This window comes from Gallinula chloropus, assembly GCF_964237585.1.
Source record: "Gallinula chloropus genome assembly, chromosome: 2".
NCBI classification, from domain to species: Eukaryota; Metazoa; Chordata; class Aves; order Gruiformes; family Rallidae; genus Gallinula; species Gallinula chloropus.
Window position 1 is genome coordinate 23593375 of NC_140086.1, and position 25828 is coordinate 23619202.

The 25828-nt window shown below is 38.2% G+C and overlaps 1 protein-coding gene across 1 annotated transcript in view; it reads right to left on the minus strand.

Moving 5' to 3' along the window:
- Positions 1 to 222: 222 nt before the first annotated feature.
- The window catches only part of SPAG1 (sperm associated antigen 1), a gene marked incomplete at both ends in the record, with an annotated part of 41796 nt that continues 16190 nt past the window's right edge, over positions 223 to 25828 (minus strand). Inside the window, 10 exons of the mRNA XM_084259964.1 lie at positions 223 to 354; positions 511 to 888; positions 2798 to 2962; positions 6125 to 6251; positions 7125 to 7266; positions 10272 to 10444; positions 14314 to 14466; positions 17506 to 17605; positions 18170 to 18586; positions 25161 to 25323. Of these exons, the coding sequence (XP_084116090.1) occupies positions 223 to 354; positions 511 to 888; positions 2798 to 2962; positions 6125 to 6251; positions 7125 to 7266; positions 10272 to 10444; positions 14314 to 14466; positions 17506 to 17605; positions 18170 to 18586; positions 25161 to 25323 (1950 nt within the window). The remainder of the gene's footprint in view (positions 355 to 510; positions 889 to 2797; positions 2963 to 6124; positions 6252 to 7124; positions 7267 to 10271; positions 10445 to 14313; positions 14467 to 17505; positions 17606 to 18169; positions 18587 to 25160; positions 25324 to 25828) is intronic.

The window sequence follows — 25828 nt, forward strand, 5'->3', positions numbered from 1 at the left end:
TCAAATAACATGAACTCTTACTGAGCACAAAGACATGCACTAAGTTTAAAACATAAACAAGGAGAAAAGAGCAGCGAGTTTTAAACGTGCATCTGCTGTCAGAACCAAGTAGAATGCAAATGGTCCGGGTGAAGCCCCCTTCAACCCATGCAAGTCTGCAGAGTTCTCACCTCCACCCTACAAACATGAACTCTAAGCATGCAAACAGGAACTCCTAACTTCTTAAAGTTCATAAACCTTTTTAAGGTTCTCAAGGTCTTCCAAAGTGTACTGATGATTCTGGTTTTCTGAAAGTAAGTCAAGCAGCTGCCGAACCTGTTCTTTTTCAGTTCTGCTAAGAAGGGCCAGCACCACCTGAAAAAACAGATCATTTTACAATTAGCACAGGGTGACTGAAAATCACTAGTATTTGACAGAGAGACAAAATCAGTATATCATTTCCTTAGAAGATAAGAACATTTCCTTCAGGCTTCTGTTTAACTTAAGTACACATTCAGTGCAGGTTCTTACCTTAAATCTTTCTGCTTTGCTCAGGTAGAAAAGGTGCTGATACACAAGGCCAGGATCTCTTCCAACTACGTAACATTCCAATGACTGGATAAAGATCATAAAGATGTCTCCTTCAAGTTTATTACTTAGCAGCACGGGCAATTTTTTGGGATCAGACATTGTTAAGAGATCTGCACAAGCAGCTTTATCCTTATTGGTATTCACTGCATTTATAATCTGACCAAACTCATAAGCATTAGATGGTTCAAAAACATGCAATTTCTCATAGGTTTTTGGTGGCACACTCTGTTCAACTGCTTCCTCAGAAGCAACATGGTCGGTCACAACATCTTCTGGTGTAGCAAACCATCTCTCTTCCTGGTCACCGCATTCAGTCACCTTCACAAAGAAAATGGCAACAAATTGTTGGAATGTGGGTAACCTGAAGCTTCATAAACTCTACATCCATCAATAGTGTTGCTAAATTAAACTCAGCACTTTACTCTTATAAAACAAAGGCATCCATGTTCCTTTATGTTCTACTCCCCCCACCCAGAAGAGGTCCTCTCTAATTCATCTTTAAAGGTCTGCAGTCAGCAGTGTGTATGTGATGTCATTTCACTGCTTGGCACACCACTGCAGAAAGGCCACTGACAACCCCAGGAGAAAACTGAGGAGCCCACAGGTACAAATGTGCGTGTATCAGACGTGGAGCTGCACAAGACAGGCACCACTGGCGTGTCGGCATCGGCCACCCAGGTTTGCTTTCACTGCCGTGCCTGTAGGACAGCACAGGGACACGGCAGCTGTAGCGGGTTGGTGGCTGCAGTCTCGCTGTGGAAGGCAACACCTTTGCAAGGTGGAACTGCCTCAACACCCACTGGGCTCTCCAGAGTTTGCAGTCCCATCGATCAGTCGCTAGAAAATTAACTGTGGGTTTGACAACATTTGCTGAAATCCATTCCGAGCTATCAAGAGTTGTGGAATTGCTGTGAACCCATTACATTCTCATTGGCTGTGTTCTCTTCTATGGGTGATGAGGCTTTCTGGAGGTCTGGAGATGCTGTACAGCACATACAGTGCTGTGCTGCGAGACTGATCAGTCACTTCTGGAAAATACTGCATTGGGCTTATAGACTTTCTGTTCTATTTTTAACAATCTTTAGTATCAAGAAAGAAATTTTGACTGTTTGGTATGTAATTGTAGCTTGATTAAAATGGAACAATAATGATAAATCCCAGTTTCTAAGCAGATTTCCCTCCCTTGTCCTTGCAGCCTGTATTCACAGAACTACGCTGTACTGCGGCAGACAGGACAGGGGAGGCTCTTTAAGGGGGCGGCTGTACTGATGACAGCACACATAAACGCTTCCTGCCCCACCCCTGGAAAAATTCCACTGCCAGGAATGTAGTTAACTGGTCTTTGTAGTCACTTCCCAAACCTCTTCTAAACACTCTCCTGGTTCCTTTGTTTGTCACAACTTGGAGCTTAACTAACACTATACCCAGCTTACACCAGTTACACAAATCCCCTGCACTCGTGACACTGAATGCAACAAGCTGGTTTATATCAGTAACTACAGTTACCACCACTTTGAAATTACATTATCCAATTACAGTTCCACTGTGCAATCCCATGACTTTGTACCTTAACTGTGCATTTTAGAACAAAGAGGGGGAAAAAAACCCACCCAACGTTCTTAAAGGACCAGCAAAGCTACAATCTAGAAGTATCAGATGACTGAGAAAATCCTTCCATTGCTTAATGTTACCCTGAGCTCTGCAGGGCTAACATCGGATCCAACACGTGGATTACATCATGTATTTCTTTTGTAAGATCCTACAGGTATTTCACCCATAATCTTGAAGGCAGGATCTCAACCTCCAGCCCTTCAGTACCTTTACTACTAGCAGGGAACAGGCAACACACGTGCTGAAAATGGTCCTTTACCAGCACGGCCCCAGAAGCTCCCAGAGTAGCACAGACTTTAAAAGGAAACCTGCTATTTGCCCACTGTGTTCTGTAAACCAGTTATTTCTGAGTCTAAGCAGTTTCTGTTCCCAAGGAGCATATCCTCAAGTGTAGTGCCATCTAAATGCACTTTTTTCCCTTTCTGTGGTGGTTCTGATCATACCTTAAAGCAGAATATAAAGGACACTGAACACATCATAGGTAAGAATCCTCCAATATGCCCTCAAAGTTACATGAAAAATACAACCCAATCTCAAAAAATGTAGAAGTAGTGCAAAACAAAAGCTGTAATGTGGGGTTTCTGCACTGCCTGCTTTTAAAAATGAACAGGTATACCTCCTGTATGGTTATTTTCTTCCTTTGCTTTTGTGGACTGCCAGCTGCAGCACTGCTGTCAAGGTTAAGCAGCTGGGTAACCTCCTCCAGTTCCTTTTTTGCTTCAAGAACATTTGGATCTATTAGAAGTACTTGGTTGAAATCAGCAACACTGGCTTGGTAATTCTGTAAGAAGAAGGGAATATATTGTTTTTCATAAGCACATCGCTAGAAAAATAGATCTGAACTACCTTACTGTCCTTTACAATTAAGAATAAAGATCTTGGCCGTAGGTAGACAAAACTAATCTAAATAAAAAGTACTTTCATTAGATGGGGAAAAAAAGGAAACGGATGATGAGTTTGAGTTAGTATTTTGTGACTAATTTCTCCCATATTAAATATGTAATATGAATTAATTTATTCTGAGAAACATATCCCTGCTACCAGAGAATGGATCACTGAAGACTGCTGGGGCTTTTAAGCATAACTGCTTACAGTGTAACGCTTCCTTGGGACTGATATAATTTGAGTCCATCAACAGTTTGTGTACTTTCTCTGCCACAAAAGAGAGTTACATTAAGCTTAGATTTAAAATACACCCCATCTTCCTGGGCTTCAATCCAAAAGACCACCTCTTGTAGTCTCAGAAGGGAATTTTTCAGTAGTACTTGAGAAGATTGGGATTACGTTATGAACTCTGGGATTAACAGGATTAGGAGGACAAACCCAGCAACAGAGTGGCAGTAGGACACAGTTCCTCAGTAATCAGTCTTGCAATATAATTAATGGTTTTATTTAAATTTTTGGCATTTAGGAATTATGATTTTTAGAGACAATTTTCTGGAGACAAAGTTAACAACGTCGATTCTAAGAAAGACCAAAATACCACACAGAAAAATCAAGACACTTTGAGAGCTGGAGTATCAAAAATAAGGATGGATTATAGCAGTAAACAGTAAAAGACCATCAAAAGATCAACTTGCTTTGTGTCAGGGAACTAACAGTTCTTCTGTTCCCAAGCAGTATCATAAAGTTACTGTAACTCATTCACACTATCATGGAAAAAACCCTGAGGTACCAGCTGAGGCATTTCCTCAGCACCTCCACTGTAACAAAAGCACTAGTGTACAAGTTACTCACATTCCCTTTCCTAAACAGAGTATTTTGTTCAACCCTGATGACCCATACTCAAGGTGCAGAGACACTGCAGAAAGTCTGTAGGCAAAGTCTGCTCTGTCATAAAAAAGTGTAAGAGAACCAGAATTATTCAGCCTTAGAAATGAATGCAGAAAGGGGGCAGATTGCTTCAGTCAGGAAACAGCTACTAATTAAGCTACACCATCTGAACTACAAATGTGGAGAGTCACAGTTAGAGCAAGGAGATTCGGAAACAGACTTCTGGAAAGGATCACAGGGGTCAGCAAACCACCAATGGATTTAATATTGTAACCTGACAAACTTCTCAACAAAAAGCACACAAGATGGCTGTACCCTAAGCAAGAGATTGGACTACCAGCTGCAAGAGATGCAGTCTGGGGTCCGTGACTGTTACAGGCCTAATTCATCACACAAGCACAGTATGTTCCTGATCTTCCCTTAACTACATCTCAGTTTATCTATTAAAACCCCCTAATTTACTACATTAAATCCCGCTGCAGCTTTTGTGGTAAAATATCTGGGTATTTATATACCAATAACTTCCCAGCTTAGTTAGGTCTTTGCCAAACTACATGCTTTTAGCTCTTAAAAGTTTTCATTACAGGGTCATTTGTCAATCTCAAATCACTTTTGTTGCTTTCTCTGGTTTTATGAATCTCTCACATCCCTGGAATTAGCAATAATGAAGGCATTAAACCCAACCACAACAAAACATCTTGGGAGTCCCCCACTCAGACTGTTCTGAAGGAATCCACAAACAACGTGTCTCAATAATGCAGAACCAGCATTTCTTCCTAGTACATTCAAAAAAGCAGAAGTTATTTCTCCAGGTCTTTACATTCTGCAGCAGTGTGTTTGACTGGCAGAACCACTATACACCTGTGTTCGTATCGATACTCTTTTTACCAACTTCAACAAGAAAAGGTTAGAGGTGATTATACCAGGTAGCTTGGTGTAGTTACAGGAAGTGTTGGCATAGAATTAAGGTTTTTCAGCTGCTTTGAAAATCAACCAAAGCAAACTTTCAAGGTTTCCCAGCTAATGTAACAGAAGAACAAATTTAACACAAGCAGAAGATTCCATGATTCCTATATAACTAGCATTAGGAATTACTACCATGGGATGAGAATAGGTTAGCATAGTAACAAGCATAAGTGGGTTGTCCTCAGGTGTCTGTAAACTGAGACACGGTCAGGTAATTTTTTGTTAAGGCATCAAGGTGTGAGGTAAGTATTCATTTGATGGACACTGCAGGAACTCAGTGGTCACCTGGAGTGATCACCACCAGTTAAAAGAGCCACATCGCAGAAAGCACTTAAGATGCTTGAGATGCTTGTGAAATTTAATACAAAGTAGGTGATGATGAGCCACAGGAGCCACAGGAGTGAGAAGCTTAGAAATCAATACCAGGTAAGAGCTGACAATGTAAGGATTGCTATGAAAGAACTGTCAATTGTAGAGGCTAATTAACATCAGTGAAGAAGGGGAAACAACAGAGGGATGGACAGAGAGAATGACATGGTTCAAGTGATGAAACACAAGATTTGAAGTCACAGTCAGGATGGATATGATAAATCTAAGTCTGCATTTATGAAGATCAGGTAAAAGGATACTCAAAAAATGGTACTTGAAAAATTGCATGTGAGATGAGCACAGCAGACGACACTGTGTAGATGGACAAAGGTAAAGGGTGAGTCCCCACACTGTTACCAGAGTAAGAAAGTACGTTAGTGGTAAAGCTTTGTAATGACTTTGGACAAGGAAGAGAGAGAGGATAATTAAACCACTTGTTTAACATGTCAAGCATTCAAATATGAGCAGATACCAAAAGACACAGCTTGAGATTTTAGTCTGGACAGAAGAAGTTAAACTTGAGAGAAGCCATTTGTCACCAGGAAAGATACAGTAGCAGACTGACATACCCAGCATATTAGAATGTGGAACAGAGTTGAAACTCACTTAACCAATCTCCAGTCAAACCTGATTTATTCCAGTATCTTCTATTTTCACAAATGCAGGTTTTTATGTCGCAGAAGTCTTTCTGTATGCCTAATGCTCTACGGAGCAATAAATCATCAGCACTGCATACTCTGTATTCACCCATCGACTGCAACTACCTGATTGCCTTTGAAGAGGATAAGCAAGTTTAGAAGTGCTTAAGAATACCTGCCATGTTCTTTTTCCTCACCTGTAATCCTTTGTACGCTAGTGCTCTTCTATAAAAAGCTTTAATATTAGAATCTTCTATCTGAAGAACATGGTCACAATCTTGCTTAGCCTCTTCATATTTATACAGTTTCAAGTAACAGAGAGCTCTAACACAGAAAAACAGAATACACTGCAATATAAGTAAATTCTACAGTGCTGTAGTGCCAACAATATTTGACTCATAGATGTTAATTACAATACTTCACACAATTCAGTCTCAATGTGGTATTTTTTAAAGTGCATCAAAACCAGTAAGTATTAATAACATGGATGGATTTAGAGAGGGCCAATTCCTGCAGTAAAAGTCAAAATTCAAGTATGGCTGCTGCTTGATGTTAGGCAGATATGCAAGTATTTTGAAAGCAGAGCCTAAGTTAGTGCAACACAATAGCAGAGTAGTGGGTATCGTATGGACTTTATACAGCCATTTTGGGTAGAAAAGTGCTCTAGATTAAAAAAGCAATACTGTTTTCTGCACCTAATTATTACTTGGAAGACTCCTATTCCAGTAATGGACTAATCAAATCCTTCTTAGTTTGTGAAAGCTGATAAGATTACAGCATAAAGAATTACGCTGCAGAATTAGGTCAACCTTTAAAATAATGCTGTTCTGTGACCTTGTTCCTATTTTTATTTTCTTAAAACATGCATTTTCTCTGAAGTATCTGAAATACTGCTACTGCAGCTAATTTTTAATTTAAATCAGATCAGTAGCAAAACTCTCTGCTAATTATAACTTTTAGCATTGCTTACTCTATCTATATAAAAATTTTAAGACATTTATCACTGACATTAATACTTGTTCCCCTTGGAAAAGAATGCAGTTTAATAACAAGTTTTGTTACTAGAAACACTCATCAAGCAGGAAAAAAAATTCCTATTTTTACAACAGTGGCTGAAGGGATGCAAAGTCTCTCTTTGCAGTGAGAAAGTACAACTCATGTTATCCCACAAGGCGGGGTTAGATTTTGGATCTTTACCTGTTAGTGTAGATGGTACATTCCTCGGTATTTAACTTCATGCATTCGCTGTACTTACTGACAGCTTCTTCATAATTACCCTGTTTTACAAAATCATTCCCTTCAGTTTTTAACTTCTTGAACTTCTCCTCAGCTTCCTCTCCTACGTTACAAAAGGATCACAGTGTTACGTAAGTCGGTCAGTTCATTAAGGGTAGCCCAATAATCTACCCAGACTAAGAATAAATGCTTGGCTACTGGAGTATCTTTACCAGCCTGCACATCCCTGTTCCTGTCCCCTGCTGCTCTAAGGCAGGCATAAACTACCATACTCACATTTAGCACAATGCTTATTTCCCCATGCACCAACTATTTTGCTGAAAATAGTGGGAATGCAACAGACAGCTTGACACTTTCACCTCCTTCTGTCTAGCCCTTCTGGTGTGGTAGAGAAGGTCTATGTATCTCCACAGAGATCCCAGTTTTATTTACAATGAGATTTAATCAGCAGGAGTAAAGGCCTTCTACATCTCCACTACCACCTCAAGGTGACCACAATTTGATCTAATATTCTCTCTGCAAGCAACTCTCACAATTACTATGCTAAACTGAGAACGACAGATCATTCCGTCAACAGGGGTTAGTGATGCATCCGTGATATTCTGTTAATAACTATTTATACAAGATGATTTGAGGAACCTGAAAAAACCTAACCATACTTTTTTATTATTAATGTGTTCTTCCATAACTGTCTTTCCTTCTAAACTCCACGTCACTTGTTACATGTGCTTCTGGGTTAGAATACAAGTTTTAGCTACGTTTCCTGTGGAAAAGCAATTTTGACTGTAGCTTCATGTCTCTATTGAGCAAACAACAATATAAACATCTGCTTTTTTACACCCTGCTAAATATGAGCCCCTTGCCAAGCTTCAGGTCTTAAACACTGTATGTAACAAGACAATTCTAGCCAATAAACTCAGTGAGTTCTTCCATAAAAACATGGCAGTCTCCTATGGCAGGAAACTACATATGACTTGGAGAAAAAATTAAGAAACCACGTGAAACCAGAACAGACTTAAGAAAGAAACACAACTAAATTATAATTAAAGTTGTAAGACACAAAAAACAACAAGCAAGTGTTGCCCAAAAGTATCAGCCAACAGTAAGGTTTAACTACTGACTGAACATGACTGCTGGCACGCTTCTGGCACCAGCTGTCACTGTCAGGTCCCACTGATGTACTACAGGTCCGAGAAGGCAACCACAACCATAGCGCCAGCCTTCAGCAAAGAAAATGGTTACACCGTCTTCACTTAGTTAAAAAGGAAGCCTAACCAAAGCCCACTCTATCTGACACAGACTCACACTCAAAGACACCACAGAGAACACTTCATGAAGATACTGACAGCCAGTTTCATTATGGGTCGTAAGAGGCTAAACTTGATCCTTACTGTTCTCAGGAGCTGCTCATCTGTGTACTTCACACTACAATCATCTTCACATGCTCTCTCTTAACGAAGTTACACAAAGTTATATAGATCCAAATTTACTACTTAAAGGTTTAGATTGAACAGATCGGTTATACAATTAAATAAAAACCTATAGTAACAAAAAGCCTGGAGAACAATCAGTACAACAAAAAAGCATTTTTCCAGCTAAGCATTTATGTTTAATAGCAACAACTGTGCAAAGTATCATTTTTCTACTTAATCAAAAAAACCTGAAAAGTTAAACCCAATTGCTGCCTGGTCTTTAAGAGCAATGAATCAGTAACAACATGCACTGATGACTGTAATGAAAATACTTGGGTCATTGTACATTTGAAAAGTAGAGTAAAACTTTTATCAATTTAATTGACCTTAAATTATACATCAACATGCTTCCTGTCTCTTCAATGAAGAGCAATTCTCTGTAGCACTACTGTGGCTTAGCATGCTCTATTGTTCAAATCATGTATAAACCACACTATCACAAGCTTGCAGAACCATGCCTCCTTCTCCAGAACAATGTCCAATTCTGATGAATTCTAAAATGTGTAAGTTGTCTGTTGTTTTACATCAGGTACAAATAAATTTAATGCTATCTGAAAGATCATCTTTGAAGTCATTACATGTGCAGTGCCTGTCATCAGTACCTCCCTGCTCCTAACCCCTGGGTCTGTCCTCTTGGTGCTGAGGGACAAGTGCCTGAGAGGAGTGCAGACAATTTGAGGACACGGACTACTGCAGTAATACACTGTGGGCGCATCTGGCCAGAAACCCAGTTAGGCATTGCAGCCTCCCCTCTGGCAACTGAAATGAGAAGTTTTTCAGCACTACTTCTCTTTATATTGAAATAAACTCTAAGGGGAACCAATCAGTAGTCAAGTAAGAGTAAAAAAAATAAATCAGTTAAGGCCTTTTTGGAAAAAGAACGTTTTGTATCAATAAAACCTGAATCAGAAAGGTTCCTTTACCTGATTTACTGGAGGAGAAAAATGGAAACTGCAATGAAGGGGAAAAAATACGAGGAAGAAAAGCATCTTAAAGGAGTTAAGCATGCAGTGCTTATGTGCAAACAAGTACAGAACTAGCATCCTTAAAAGGTGACTAATAATTGGTCACTGTCAAAGTTAGAATCCAGCATTAAAAAAAAAACAAACAACCAAAAACCAAACAGAAACCAGGAAGTGTCCTTCTATACCCATTTCACTACCTACTGGCCATCTAGAAGTCCACCCTTTCTGTTTTGAAGAGCTGAGCAATGCTTTCATCAACAATTAAATGCCAGCTACAGGTTATGCAGCTGAGGTTGGGGGGTTTGGGTGGCGGTGTTTTGGAGAACTGTATTGTAACTGTAGTGTGATGTCAGGGAAACCACCAACACTCAAGATAGGACTCAACATACTACTGATGGGCATTTCTGCCATATTTTATTTTATAAAACTTCAGATATTATATGCTGTAAACTACATCACTTGGCTTAAAAAATAAATAAATATTGTAACCACAGCTTCATAACCCACATGAAACCAAATCACTGAAATGACCATCATCTAACTTGGCTTTTCACAAATGTCTCCGACAAAAACTTTCTAAAGCAATTTCTTTGACATTATTAACCTGCATTCCATTTTTCAATTAAAATTATTTTCCTGTTTGTATATATGATTGTATTAGCTATACATACGATTCTTCAACTGTTCTTCTCTACTGGTATCTGTAGTACTTATTGGCTGTTTCTCCGAAGTACAGTCTCCTGCATCCCACCTGTGTAGCTGAGCAGCAACTGGGACAACTGGAATTGGTGGCAGTTTCTCCCTCCAACTGGGACCATCCTGATCTATTAAAGTCTTTGTTATTCTGAAAGACAAAAGCCCCACCAACATGACTTGTCATATATTTAACTCATGCTTGAATAACTTATATCCAAATTAAATAAGGCAATGTTCCCCTTTCTTTAAAAACAACTAAACAATTATCCTTAAGACTAATTTAAAAAAAGATTGTCACAGCACTCAGTGGCATTGCACCCATTTATGATTTAGACTGTTTCCACTTGTCAGGGCATTTATGCTAGGATTTAGAAGACAAAAAGCTGACTGCAGCATGATCTGTAAATATTTAAGCAAATGACTGACTCTGCAGCTGGGCTCATGCCTATCGCATGCAAGAAAGAAATGGGGGGGGAGGGAGGAAATTATGTATTTATTTTGTTTGTTTTTCTCAACTGTTCATAGGTGTTATTACAAGTGCAGATTACAACATCCTCTGACAAAGTGTGGTACCCAAATTTGTCAATGTCAAATTAAACCTCTTACACAATTCTCTAAAGATCTAGTTCAGGTTACAAATTAGGTATTAAGCTGCATTTTATAGAAGTCAGAAATCAGTCAATCAATCATTCTTTATCCCCATTCTAAAATGCAAAGAAAATAAATGAAAAGGGCTTAGTCTTTCTCCAACCAACACACACGCATGTATATATGTGACATATACATAGATCTATCTCTGAAAGCCAGAGGTTCAATCCAAATTCTATTCAACTGGAAATTTCCCATTGCTGTGATACATTCTGGTGAAAGAATGGTGAAAGACCTAAGTAAACATAATGAGTAAGATTACATGGTTCCATTACAGTATTTGTAGTGTTAAAAACAATCCACAAAAACCAAATATTAATCAATTACAAGAATAATAGTGGGATAAACATCTTAAAATGAGCTTAAGAGATAAGCCTGATGTCTAACTTAAAAAAAGGGAAATTCTGAATTGAGTGGACAGATTGGTACTATTGCCAATAAACCTGAAATTTGTATATTAGGTGCATTTCCATCTAACACAAGTGTAAAATGCATACTACATCAACACACATACAAGAAAAAAAAAAGTGAGAAACCTGAACGTGACATGAAGAATGAGATAGAATGAGGAGAAATTTCCCAATCATGTTTTCTTGCTTAGCTTTGTTCTTTTTAAATATTGGAGTAACGGCTATAAAAAAAACCCCAGTAAAATACTATGGCAACAGAGTCTGAGCACTTCAGGAACAAATTCTTACAAGAAGCAATTGTTCTAATCTTTTTTTTTTCTATAAAACAGAAATTACCAAAGTATTTTCAGTATTGTTATTGATTAAAAAGGCTAACTGTAGAGCTCTCAAATCCGTCACTTTATGTACCACATAATTTTGCACGAAATATACAGCTTCTTACATTTTTAACTGAAAGTAAGTTTCTGCATGCACAGAATATTGCATTTCATAGTATCATCTAGTTACTTTTTTGTTTTCACTTTGCTAAACAATATTTTATAGGACATACAAACAAAGCAGCTTGTCCAACTTCTGGTTTGCTCTCATTTTACTAAAACTTTAGGGTTCTTGATAGTAGTCTGAATTAAATTAAGAAAAATATGGCAATATTAATTAAATTAAGCATCAATAAGATTTACCCAGATTATTTCACTGGGAAACAAAACTATACAGTTAATATTAAAATTCAATTAATTATGTTTAGACATTTCCCATAGAAAGTAACAGAATAATTCTACAGTAAACTCACTGACTTCCTGTTTAATTTTTTTCCATTTATCATAATGGGCTTAAGAAGTTGGACAAAAAACCTGATCTAATTAATCAAAATTAACAGAAAGAATCCTTTGTAGTCTTTGATGATCAACTGACTTCTTGTAAGCAAATAATCTAAAATTCATCTTCTGCAAAAAGGCATACCTGTACACCACGGTTAGTTTGAAAAGCAGAGGTATCTCATGAAAAAGCTGGCGCAAATACACACATTCCCCTCACTAACACCCTCACTTGACTCAAAAATCTTGCAGATTTGGAGTTTATCACAAATTTATTGGTACAGTACCATAAAAACTCCCAAGCCATCTAATGCCATTTGTTAAATGATATTAAAGGAGCTGAGACAACTGAAATGAAACTTTAATTTACCAAATGGAAATGCATAAAGATATTGCCCCACATTAGAGCTTCAAATTTATCTAAAAATCACCTCAGGATAACCACTAAAACACACAATTTAACATCATGTAATCAACATGGTAGACACTCAAATAACTGTTTATATCTGGTTTGAGTTGACTTGTCATCAAAATATGTACTTAGATTCTTAATTATTTCCTTTTGGATGTAAAATTATCAGGAATAGGTTTTATGTCTCAATTATTAGAAATGCCAGGCTGAACACCTATTCGTTTCTATGATTTTTGGAAACCCTGCTTAGTTAGCTAAGTACAGGAAGAGAAGCCTTAACACAGTTTGTCAAACCCATCCTCAGACATGTGTTTCTCCTGTGAGCTTCCTACAGCATCACCATCCATTTTCCCTGAGGAACTTAAAAACACAGAAATCCTCCAATAAAAGCAGACTGTTAAGACCTGATATTTCTAATTTAAAAGCAAATAAAATTGTATTTTAGGGTTCTCCCTTTAAGTTAAAAGGCAGTACAATAGCTATCATAATTTATTAAAATTAATTTTGAGAAAGGTCTGTTACTTTTGGAAATGAAAATGAATACTCTGGTAAACAATTTCAGTTTAATGCATAAATGATAAAGTATTACAAAATAAATTATAGTAAAAGTTCAATTATGCAGGAGGTCTATGCTTTAGAAACTAAGAATTTGCAAGCAAAAATGAATTACCAGCAGAAGAGAAGGAAGAAGCAGCTGAAATAAGGTGATGGGTTGCCAGGGAGGAAAGAGTTATGAGCAGTGAAGCTAAAAACTTAAGGAAGGCCTAGAGAGGAGAAAAGGAAGAGAGTTAAGGGAAAAAAAGGAAATTAGCTTATTCCTAAGCAAGTTAAAAGTCAAGGAGAAATATGAAAAGAGTATCTGCAGGTAAAATAAGCCAAGGTTAAAAAGAGTGTAATAATCATACAGATACCAGGATGAGTGGTTATTTCACCAATCCAAGACAGAGATCAGTAACAATTAGTTGTGTTACCAAAAATAAGATTTTTAAGAGCAGATGATAGTGCCGTGCACTAGATTCCACTGTTAAAAGTTGCATGCATGTGGGTTCCTGCATAATGACTAAGGCTGTTCTGCTTTCATAAATGCTTTTTTTGCCCATTAAGAAAAAAGGAATGAAAGAAGCTATCATTCACACACTTAAGTATTCACCATATGTGAATGAGAATGCAATTACAATACTGCGTCTATACTTACTTTACACTATTAAAATTAATAATTATAGAAATTGAGACATCTCTCTTGGCACCAAGAATTAATGTTGGAAGTGTTTGTAATTTTTTCTTTTTAAGCTTTGTGGCCAACCACCCTATCAAGCTACTTCTGTGTTTACATAACTGCAGCATACCAAAGGACTCACACTTACCATAAATCTCCAACTATCACAGGAAGAGTGCTAATATGAAAAGGAAACAGTAATGCCAGAGAAAAGGTATGGACTTCAAATTATTACTTGACATGGTATCAAATACAAGTTAGGGGAGAAAACAAGTAAAAACCCCTTTAAAATATTACATTTCTAAAACATAATTTTACCTACTGCTGGCAGAGGAAAACTGTGAAGCTACAGGAAAATGCCTAAATGAAAGAGCCAGACCTCTAGTTATAACGCACTAGTTGTGACAACCCTGCCTCTGAAGGATACAGAAACGAGTAAGCATGTAAAACAAACAAAACTGAATTGCATTTTTCTATTTGGACTGATGTGAGTAGAGAATTTGTAAGCAGAATTACCTATTAGCACTATCATTTGCTGCTTGGATGCTGCTGTCTATTTGTAGGACTGTTTTATAATCAATGTATGCCTGTCGATACCGCTCCATAGACTCATTTGCCATTGCTCGTCGTAGAAGAGGCTTAAGTGAAAATGGCTGAAGCTCCAGAGCTCTGGAGAAAACAAAAGGAAAATGCAGGATTGAAACAGAATAACTGAAATGTTATTAATAGAACTATTTTATGCTATATACAACTATACATAACACTTTTGAGATTTCAGTTGGGCCTTACAGTAAGAGAACCTATGAAAATGGCACAAAGTTGGTTTATATTAATACCTTCAATGACACAGAGTTACAAAATTGTTAGTGCTTTTACAACTTACTCTACTTAAGTCTCTATCTTCCATCTGGAAAACTACTTTCATCACTAAGAAAAGATTAATAATAGCTGTTTAAGAGCAAAAGCTATTTTTCTTAAGTCATACTTAGATCTACAGAGATTTCAAGTATATGATGCTTTTGGCCACATGATTGTCAGTTCTTCCTTAGATGGAAGTACGCATGTAAAAAATACATTTAGTAAGACATGAATATACACCTGTCTTTCCTGGCTTTAAGGTTTTTGCCTTTCTTTTGTGTTTACTCTTCTGATCCCGTCAATGCTGAGCTCAACCCCTGACACTGTACAATCAGAACTCCTTCCCAACACCATGCACTTTTCCAGCACTATGACAAAGTAGTCCAGAAAGGCTTTATTAAATTACAGACTACCATCTATAAATCAAGATTCTTGCTAAAGGGAGAAAGAGATAAACTTTGAAATACTGCAATTAAGACAAGACTAGACAATTAGATTTCATGGAATCATTAAGTAATTCAGGCCAAGAGGTCCCTAGTTGAAACTGCAGGTAGGGCCAGCTCTGAGCTCTGGCAAGGCTGCTGAGGGCCTCACCCAGCTGGGCCTTGAAAACCTCCAAAGGAATCTGCACAGCATCTCTGGGCAACCTGTTACAATATTTATGGGGAAAAGGTTTCTCCTGATATGCAGTCCAAACCCTGTATGCTTCAATTTTTGCCTGTTGTCTCTCATCCTCCCACAATGCACTGTCAAAGACAGCAGGATTCATCCTCTGAATAACCTCCTCATAGGCACTGGCAGGCTACTGTTCGTATCCCTAGAAGCCATCCTCCTCTAAGCTGAACAAATGCATTTCCCTTGGCCTCTCCTCTCCAGGCAAGTGCTCCAGAGTTCACAGCCACCTCAGAAACACTTTACTGAGCTCAATCCAGTTGATCACTATCTTATGGTCTGAAAACCAACACAGTTATCATCAGAAGGGGATAATCAATTCCCTCAGTCCACTGATTGTGGTCCTGTTTATAACCCCAGGAGACTGTCGGCTGCTGTAAATTGGCTTTGCACCATTACTCCTCCTAAAGCTAGAGAAAAAAATGCTTTCTAGAATAAACATTTCCAATTTCCACTTCATAAGTATTTCCAAGACAACACTTCTCCTTATGTTGCTGGATACATTTGAAAAGTACAACTGCACACAACAACACAGCCCCTACAAAACCCCTGCAAGAATACCTGATGTTCTGTAACTTAGAAGAATATTAATGCAAATTCAGGTTCCTAGCATCAAGAAAGAAGGGGAAAAAACATCCACAAATAAATCTGGGAGAAGATGATACTGCTTGAAGAATAGCATCATTGGAAATGGAAAACTACACTTCCAGGGTAGAATGCAAAGGTAACACAGCCAGGGATCAAACTATGCTACAGTACTAAAAATAGTATTAGAGCACAGGAGCCCTGTATCACACTCTGTAACAAGAATAAAAGGCACTCCGAATCAGAAGCACAGATTCAACAGAGGGTTTCTGATGCACTTCTAAGCCCTAAATAGCTAAACCTTAATAACAGAGAAATGTTCAATGCTTATTTTTATATCACAAATATAAGCACTACACCATTTTTACTTTGAAATCAAGCGACCTATTCATAAATCTCCCTTTATACTATGTTGCCTAGAGAAGATTTAACTGACATGGCTTCATTCATGTGTTTGCAGTTTCACAGTTCTGTCCTCCAGCATCTAACATTCTACCGCTGTTGTGGTCAATAAGCATTATGGATCCTTGTGTAATCAGAAAACATGCATAACATTAAAGACACTGTCATTAAGTAGTAAGAGAACAGGCTTCTGATTGGTAAGCATACAAACCCCAAGCCCTTTGTATTACAGACTTCAACTGAAGTCTGATATACTTCAGACCTCTTGAGTAGAAAAATGTGACGGCTGCTAAGTATGCCATCTAGTTTTATCAGCTAGCTGTCTGTGGCAGTGCATCCGTTTTAACAAAACATTGTCAATAAGTTAATTTTTTCAGACAAAGTTTTCATAAAACTTTTCTGTCAGGCAGAATATATACAGTGAGTCAAATATTTATTTGGTCAATACAACATTACACATGGATTTTATTTTTAGATTTGGGGTTTAACAGTTGGGTTGTGCTGTAAAAAAAACCCAATTAATTAATATGATGTCTGCCTTGGGATTCTTTTTTTGCACCTGAAGCCTTGGTCTCACTAGCCCTGCCTAGGAAAATATAAAAAAGACATCTAGAAATACAGTAATAATTTAGTGGAAGGCAGTGTTTGGAAGCTATTGATGGTATCTGATCCCCTCTAACTCCTGTATCCTTAAAAGCCACAATAAGCAGAAAGGGGTTTAGCTCAATTCCTGAACAGCTGTAATTACAGTTTATAACTATGCCAAGTATGTATTTTTAAAAAATAACAAAACAGAACAAAAAACTAAACACAAAGAACACAAACATATACACCACACACATGCTTGAAAGAAATTTCCAAGATTGTAATAAGCATCTGGCTTTTCCATGTAAGTTACTCCAGAGCATCACTGAAGTAAGCTTGGTTTTAAAATAAAAATTAACCCTGCTGTGCATTTCTGTGTACACATCACGTCTAACAGCTGTCCTCCCACAGTCAGACACTAAAAGTTACTCCTTCCCTAGGTTCCATGCAATTGTTTATATAATTGGCAAAGATATCTGCCATTTAGACAGGGAATCAGACTTTACTGAAGACCGCTCTAAGTCAAACTGCAATAACAATATATCAGTTAAAATGTTTAATCATCATCAGGAATGTTGTTGCTCTACATTGGAGGTTGCAATTTACCTGTCACAATCCTGGATGCAGTCACTGCAGTTGCCTTCTTTGAGGTAACATGCTGCTCTGTTTGAGTACAAGATACTTAAATCATCTGGACTTTGTTCTCCTACAAGAAGGTACAATTAAAATCAAAGATCATTACTAAAAGACATTCAAGAATTAAAGGCTTCCATACTCTAAGGTGCACTGCAGTAATGCAGTTTGCTGACAATGCAAAGCTGTAAGGAGCTTTCCTTCATCATTTTCTTCCCTGTGAGGGTAGTGAGGCCCTGGCACAGGCTGCCCCCTCCCTGGCAGTGTCCAAAGCCAGGTTGGATGGGGCTTTGGGCAACCTGGTGGGTGTCCTTGCCCATGGCAGGGGGTTAGTCTTTTGAGGTCCCTTCCAACACAACCCATTTTATGGGTCTGTGATTCTGCATCACCTAGAATATGTAACTATTCAAACACATAAATAAAAGCAAACAGCTCTGCCATGAGGAAGTTAAAAGATTGTTTCACCCACCTTCCTGTATTTTGTATCATGTGAATTACCCTCGACCGACAGTGACAAAGTATTTACTGCACAGTAACTCCTGCCAAAAATCCGGGGATCGGTGGGGTTAGTTTGAGTTCCTTTAAATAATGCAAACACCAACCCCAGATTTACGTATAAAGCAGTGCATGCACTCACCTAGCCCGGTGACATACTCAATTGCTTCCGAGTATTTGATCACAGCTTCTCCAAACTGCCCACTCTTAAACAACTCGTTTCCTTCACTTTTCAGTTTCGCTGCGGCCGGAGGAAGCGAAGTGCCAGCACCACCCGACTGAGACCCTGCTCCCTGCGATGCAGAGATCTCAGCCTCAGAGTTCTCACTCCTTTGATCACCGTGCAAAGAGCCGTTAGCCTCCCCTTCATGGTCCGATAAATGTTTTTCTGTCTTCTTCTCTGACGCGGCTTTTTCTAACCCGCTCTCGGTGGTCTCCTTGTGCCTCGGTGTCTCCCTGCCTTCCGCCTTGCCGCCGCCTTTGCCGTGAGACTTTCTGTGCGCGTTCCCCATGCCGTGCTCCCGGGCAGCCGCCTCTCCTCCTACTGGCACGCCAACTTCTGCAAGGCAGTTAACGAGCGGAGTTAGAGCTTGCATCATCAGAAGAAACTATCGCCCTGCCAAAAGAGGGGTGTACGGCCGAGGAAGGGGGTGCCGAATCCTCCAGGCATCTCAATGTTACCAAGGTTTATTTACCTCAGGAAGCACTTCCAAGAACACAGAACCCCCCCCCCCCCCCCCCTTACATATAACCCGCAGTGACTACTGAGAACACGGTACCGCGAATCCCATTCCTCCTTGCTGGGCAGGGAGTGAACCCCCGCTCTGGTTCGTGGTTCACCTTGAAGTTAACTCTTTTCGTGCCGGCCGGTACAAGGCTGATACTTAGATTTTCCACGACCGACCCACAATGCTTCATGTTACAATGAGCACACACAGCTAACAAACCCGGCGTGTCAGACACTGCAAAACTCTCCTCGTACAACACAGAATAGGAGGGATAAAAGCTCATAAATCATTCTCAAAACGTTAAATTTAAATAATGTTAAAAAGTCTTTCTAGAGTTCAGGTAATTCAATTTTTAGTAGTATTACTGATTTCATTAGAAAAAATTTAATAAGGGCATCAGCTATTACCAGGCGTGATGTCCTTATTCGCCCGAATTCCTACGCGCCAGCTGCCGGCCGCAGGACTCAGACACCGCCTGCAGCAGAGCGCCCGGTGCATCCAGCCACGCCACGGCAGCCACGCGTTTCTGTACTCCCAGTTAGGATTCTGGGGTTCCACCTTCCCTTCGCCTGATGTGCTCATCTGACCAACTGCATTTTCTTGTGGCCTGATATGTTGGGAGTGATACCTCCAACTGACTCCAACTAAACTTCTAAAGATGATTGAATGTGAACTCCAGGTTGTTCCAAACTACAGAAAATATTTTTTTAATGCACAAACTGTTCACGAAACCAAACTGAACAGGATGGGAAACAATAAGATTTTTAAAACAAACAGATTCTGTAGTGCCTAACAGACAAAGCTCCAACTGCATCCTTCTTATCCGTGGCCTCTGTTTCAAAATGCTGCTCTTAGGAATAAGTAGAAACAATGATAGGATAAATCTACTCTACCCACACAGATATTTTTATAAAACTTAAATCATTTCTATTTGAGACTTCCATCCATCAAATTTGGCAGTACCAAATATGCCAAAAAGGTTTAAAGTCTAATTGGTAGGAAGGATTAAGGCGGATGAGTTAAGAGAGTAGTAGCACTGAAATAATAATTTCCTTAGGATACATGCTAAAATACTTTTATTTTACATACAAAACAGAGAATACTCCATATACCTTCTACTAAAACAAAGGGAAAAAATGTCACAAACAAACAAGTAATATGACATGCTTTTAGAAAAAAAAAGTGCATCAAAACAGTCTTGAAAAGCACCCCAACTGCTAGAGACAACAGAAAAGCAGGACAGATAATGTGTGATGTGAATGTCATTAATGCAAATGTCATTTCCTGAACACAGGGGACTATTTACTTAAGATGAAGTGCACAGAACCAATCCTAGATTAAACAGGAAACATTTATAGCATTTTGAGTTCCACTGAAAATAAGAATATGCATAATTAACTTGTTTAGCTGTCAGGTTATGCTAATTGCCTAAATATTTCTGCACTGAGTAAACACCATGCACAAAATTGTACAGATACATTTCTCAATTCTAATTCACACTGTCTTTCAGCTTTGGTGTTCATAATGTAAACAATATTCCTGTATTGGTCTTTACAGAGAAATGCATTCATGAAAGCAGTATTCTGCACTTTCCATAAAAAATGCAGATTTTATGAACTTTAAAACAAAACAAAACAACCCCCCAGTCTAGATACATTACAAATTCCAAAGAAAAGTTGAAGGTACTAAAGAGTAGGGATGGAATTTTTATCTGAATGACAACAAACTAGAAAGAAATTTAATTCATATTAATACTAAAATAAGGAACATAAAATGGACAGACTGTCATCAAACAAAAGCCATTGAATACTCCAGAAGGGCTATTTGATTTTTTTTTTTTTAATAGATGACATAGTCTTTTATTTAAAACTGATTTTCAACTGCAGAGTATTTATCCTCCAGGGGTATAGCACAAAAACAGTGATGGCAGAATAAAAAGCAACATATCTAAGTTTAGTTCACGATGAGTTCACATTTTATGAAACCAGGAAACATTTTAAACTCTTACCTGCACCAGCTACATATGAAGGCAACTGCAATGGTCCAAATCTCCACAGATTAATAATTTTAAATAATTTTTTACTTTTGTGCCACACACAGTCAAGCAAACGTGTTTTGTATTACAAATTACAAATGTTCTTGGTTTAGCTGATTGAGACTGTACTTGGATTGCTCTGGCTCAGAACATAAAACGAACAGACTTGCCAAATCTCTGATGTGTGACTGCTTAGCAATGTTTATTCATAAAGAATGCAGAAAGATTTACTGGTCAACATTTATACTGACACTGTCGTTAAGGGTTTTTCTTAACATCAGAATGTGCACTACAAATGAAACTCTAGCGTTAATACTCAATGCCGTGTCTTTTAACATGATCTAAATTCTCCTATTGCTAGCTTGCAATGGAACCTAAAAGCCACAGGAAGTTGGGCCCAATTGTGCTGGATGCTAGACAAATTAATTATAAATGAGATGTCCTTTTTCAGAGTTTACAGTGCTAAAAATCAAATCCAGCAAATGAACAAGCACAGTGGAAAGAGGATCGAGCCTCATACAAGACCTCATCAGTACAGTTTCTAACCATAAGGAGAACTGACACAATCAATTACTAAGGTTTCAATTGCAAAGAAACTTCCTATTGCAGTAAAATCCTAGTCCCAGTGTCGTGGTTTTACCCCGGCTGAGAGCCGAGACCCATGCAGCTGCCTGCTCCTTAAAGGAAAAGAGCAGGGGAAGGGGGGTGTGAGGTGAGGCAAGGGAAGGAAAAGGAAGGGGCAAATAACAACCCCAAAACCAAGAAACCAAAAGGCCCATGGGTTGGGATAAGGATAGTTTACTAGAATAGCAGAAAGATAAAATATAACAATGCTAACAGGACTTTAGAGCAAAATAATATATGAAGCTGTTGATACACAATGCAGTTTCTCACCGAACCCACAGCTCAGGCCGTGCCACCCAGAGCCATCCCGGAACCCGACCGTCCCCCAAAAACTACGCGTCCCGGAGCTGCCCCCGCTCCTCCTCCCATCAGCCCCCTGATATCCTGGGCAGGCCGTAATTGGCATGGAATACTCTCTTTGGCCTGTTTGGGTCACCTGTCCTGGCTTCGCCCCTCCTTTCTCATGGATAAAGAAATACGAAGAACTGAGAAAGTCCTTGACTGTCTGACAGCGACTAAAAACATCAGGGTGTTATCAGCACTGCTTTCATTTTAACTTTGAAACACAGCATTCCATCCGCTGCTACAAAAGAAGTTAACTCCATCCTGACTGAAACCAGGACATCCCAGAGATTACTAAAAATTAAGATTTGGATAGGTGCAAATTCATACATGGGATTAATGTGAAGTAAGCAATGATAAAGAGCAGCCAGTGAGCATTAACCAGCAGACAATATCTGTATCTCAGAGCCTTGGTGGTAGAGGAAAGCAGAAAACAATACTGGGAAAAATACAACAGCAAGCACAACTCATCACTTGTGTAGGAAAGAGCTCTGTCTCCTACCCAATAAGCTTTACTTCTCAACAGATCAATCAAAACTAGAGACTTCACTTCCTGTTCTCTGTGAAAAGCCACAAAACATTAATGCATATGTTTAAGAACATAAAATAAATGTTTCATTATTCCACACAGAATAATTAAAAACATAAAGGCAAAGAAGCTGGGTTTATTTGACGACGTCCATTTCATAAATCCAGCAAATCAACAAGAGAAATTCAGAGATAGGTTATCAACACCTATTAGTTTTGGAAAACTGTAAATCAATCATTATAATGACAGTTCAGTTTACTTAAGGGCAGAAAGCCCTTTGAAAAAGAAACCATGATTCATACTCAAGATTAGTTGAGAATATTGCACAGAATTCAGCAAGGATCCAGAGAGTTTGCATATCTCTTGAGCTCCTAACAACATTCCCAGAAAAGGCCAATTGAGTGAAAATACATAGTCGCAAGATCGTGGAGTGATGAGAGGAGATGCTCTTCAATCTAAGAATGGTTCCAAACCACAGCACTGTCATATTCAATGACAATGACTTGGTGCTATCAAGTAGAAAATAGACTGGAAAAAATTTCCAAAGTAATTCCCTGTGGCCAACTGCTGTGGCATCAAGGAAATGTAATAGAACATAGGCAGTGAAACTGGAAGTTAGATGAAAGATTTAACATGAAGGAAAAAGAGGTGCTCTGATGTTTCACTATCAATTGTCAGTATAACAAACCAGCAATAACAAAGTGCGCAAAACAGGAGGACACATACAAAAATAAAAAACCCAAAAGAAAACATATTCTAAATTGGGATAAAGGTCTCATCCAAAAGAAGAATATTCTCTTCACCTCTAACGTGGAATAAATAAACCACACTTTAAGAAAACACTCTCTAGGCAATGTATTTTCCCATGGATAACTCAACAAAACACAGCTTTGTCTGCTAATAGGTTTCTTGTATGTGCACAAAGTACACATGATTTAAAGAGAGATCTGTTGTCATCTTTAGCAATTACAGGTTGAGAAACAATTTTAAAGCTAACTTAGACCTTATTCATTTAAACACACTCCCCTTTTTAATGAATAATTATTTACTAAATTTCTGAACTGTCTACTACAATTTTTTTTGAATTATTGTAATAGATCTAGTGAATGCCACACAGTTCAGCAATTCTTTATGAATTAGTAGGGGCTATACAAAATACATTTATTTATCTTTAAATGGTATTTATCACTTGATATTATTATTTCTATAAACATGTCAATGTCAGGCACTTTGTCAAGTTCATATGTGATCTTTAGTTTTCACAATACATGAGTACTAGTTTTTAACAGTCCCTAGGATGTAGACAGTTTTTCTCTTCTATTGTAGAAAAAAGGTTTTATTTTCTTTTGTTTTCAGATACATAAAAGATGAAGGGACACCACACACTATTTTGACTATTTTGACTGTTTTGTTCAGAGCTGAGAAAAAAACCTCTTCAGAGCTAAAGAAAAAACCTGGTTTTGCTGATTTTCTTCTGTTCTCTAAATTATAAGTTCAGTAGGAATGCATGAGGCTTACCAACCAGAATGTGAAATAAATGTGACTACATGACTGGACAAATGACTGTTGGACTGTGTCTACGTGATTAGATGTATAGAGAAGACATACAAAATGCTTAGACTACTGACTGCTGTTCGGTTCACAGAACGTAACAGTCACTCAACAACCGCACTGACTTTGTATTTCTTTCCAGTTGTACTTTGAAACAGAGAGTAATCTATGAAGATGCTTGCCTTCTACATCTCAAAAATACTTTGGCATGTCACATGAACACATGCGATGTTGACGTCACTTGACAATCTTCCCTATGTTTAAAAGCCTAACCTTTCATCAAAGAATGAGAGTCTTCCTATGGAGTTAGAAGGCACTTAGTCATCTGAATGCTCCCAACGGAAAGCAACCCCAAATTAACTAATATTTAAGGTTAGGGACACAATCCATCCTTTCTTCAAGCCTTTCATCTGAGGAGGTTTAGTGGATACCTACTGAGTTTGAAAGACCTGTTTTCCTTAAATTTGCGTGCAAATAATGCATTAATACATCACGCTAGTACAGTCTAATAGTCACAGAGGTACGTTGGAAAGCTCACAGGCTTGATTTAATTTCAAGATAAAGAACTACATAGACTATGGAAAACACAAAAGCCACACTTATGCCACATTACCTTAAAGAACCAAGAAAAAGCAGAATGGGTAAAAATCAACCCAGGGATAGGACAGACATGCAGCTGAATCTAAAAACAATCTGCCAGTGCAAGTCTCAGTGGCCCCTGCTACCTCACTTCCTCCTCCAAGTCAGTGTATTCTGATTATGACAGTAGTTTCATCTTGTTTACATGACTGTAAACTACATACAGTGCAAGGATTACACAGTTTTCCTCTAATATACACTCTCAGAGCACACAGATAATCTCTTAAATTAACCACAACTAAAAAATACAGTTTTCAAAACAAATGACACCTTTTGACCGTGTAAGGAGGAAACATGTAGAACAAAAATGTGATGGTGGGAAGGCTGGAGAGCTGTGCAAGAGACAGAGTTAAGGCACATAAAATGTTCTCCACACCAGAAGCAATTCCCAACTGGATCCACATCAAAGGACAAGTATAAAAATACACAGGACAGCGGGAAGAACATGTTTTATATCAACATTTCCCATCTGTCTCTGTTATACCCTTTCTAGAAATGTGTAATAAAACTGGGTTCTAGATTTCCAACACTGAACAACTTTAAGTAGTGAATGTAATTTTAATCTTCAAATGGGCAAAATTCTTTGCAAGCAAATAGGAATGAATCATGTGAATAAACACTGCAATATCAAATGCAATATTTTTTTCCTCAGATTAAAGTTATATAGGAAATGATATAACATTACTTTTACCTCCGATGCTTCTTTCACATTCTTCACCATTTCCCCCTCTTTCTTCATCACCTTCTGAATCCTCTATATCTTGAATAAGTATTCTTTTTCCTTTGCCTTGAGTCTCAGATACAGCCCTTAAACCTTTCAGTTTCTTTTCAATCTCTAACAGATTTTTCTGCAATACAGCAAAAATGTCAATAGCACATGCTTTTTTAATAAGTATATAAATTGTAACTTATATACAGAAAACAACTTCTGTTAAATAATCCATGTAAGATCCTGAAGAACTATTGAGATGCTATGGATATAAAACCAGAGAAAATAAATGTGATTTTTCCAAGAGTCAGTATCTTAGCCAAGGCTAACACTCAATTTCTGATTTGGTCTTTCAGAATGTATCACAGAAATAAATATCTACTTTTCTTGAAGGAACTGCTTAAAAAAATAACAACAACAGTAATTGTACTACTGTGATATCTTGTATGATCTACTGAGAAGACACATGTGGAAAGAAGGTTCCTTCCAGAATTGCCAAAAACCGCCTGAAATCAGTTTATCAAAATTTATGCTATGGAGAATTTGGTGTCAGAGGGTTATCTGATAGAGGCATGTAACTGATAGAGCTAGAACCAAAAGAGACGATAATTTCTTAGCAGCTGTTTTGGGTTTGAGTGGCAAGG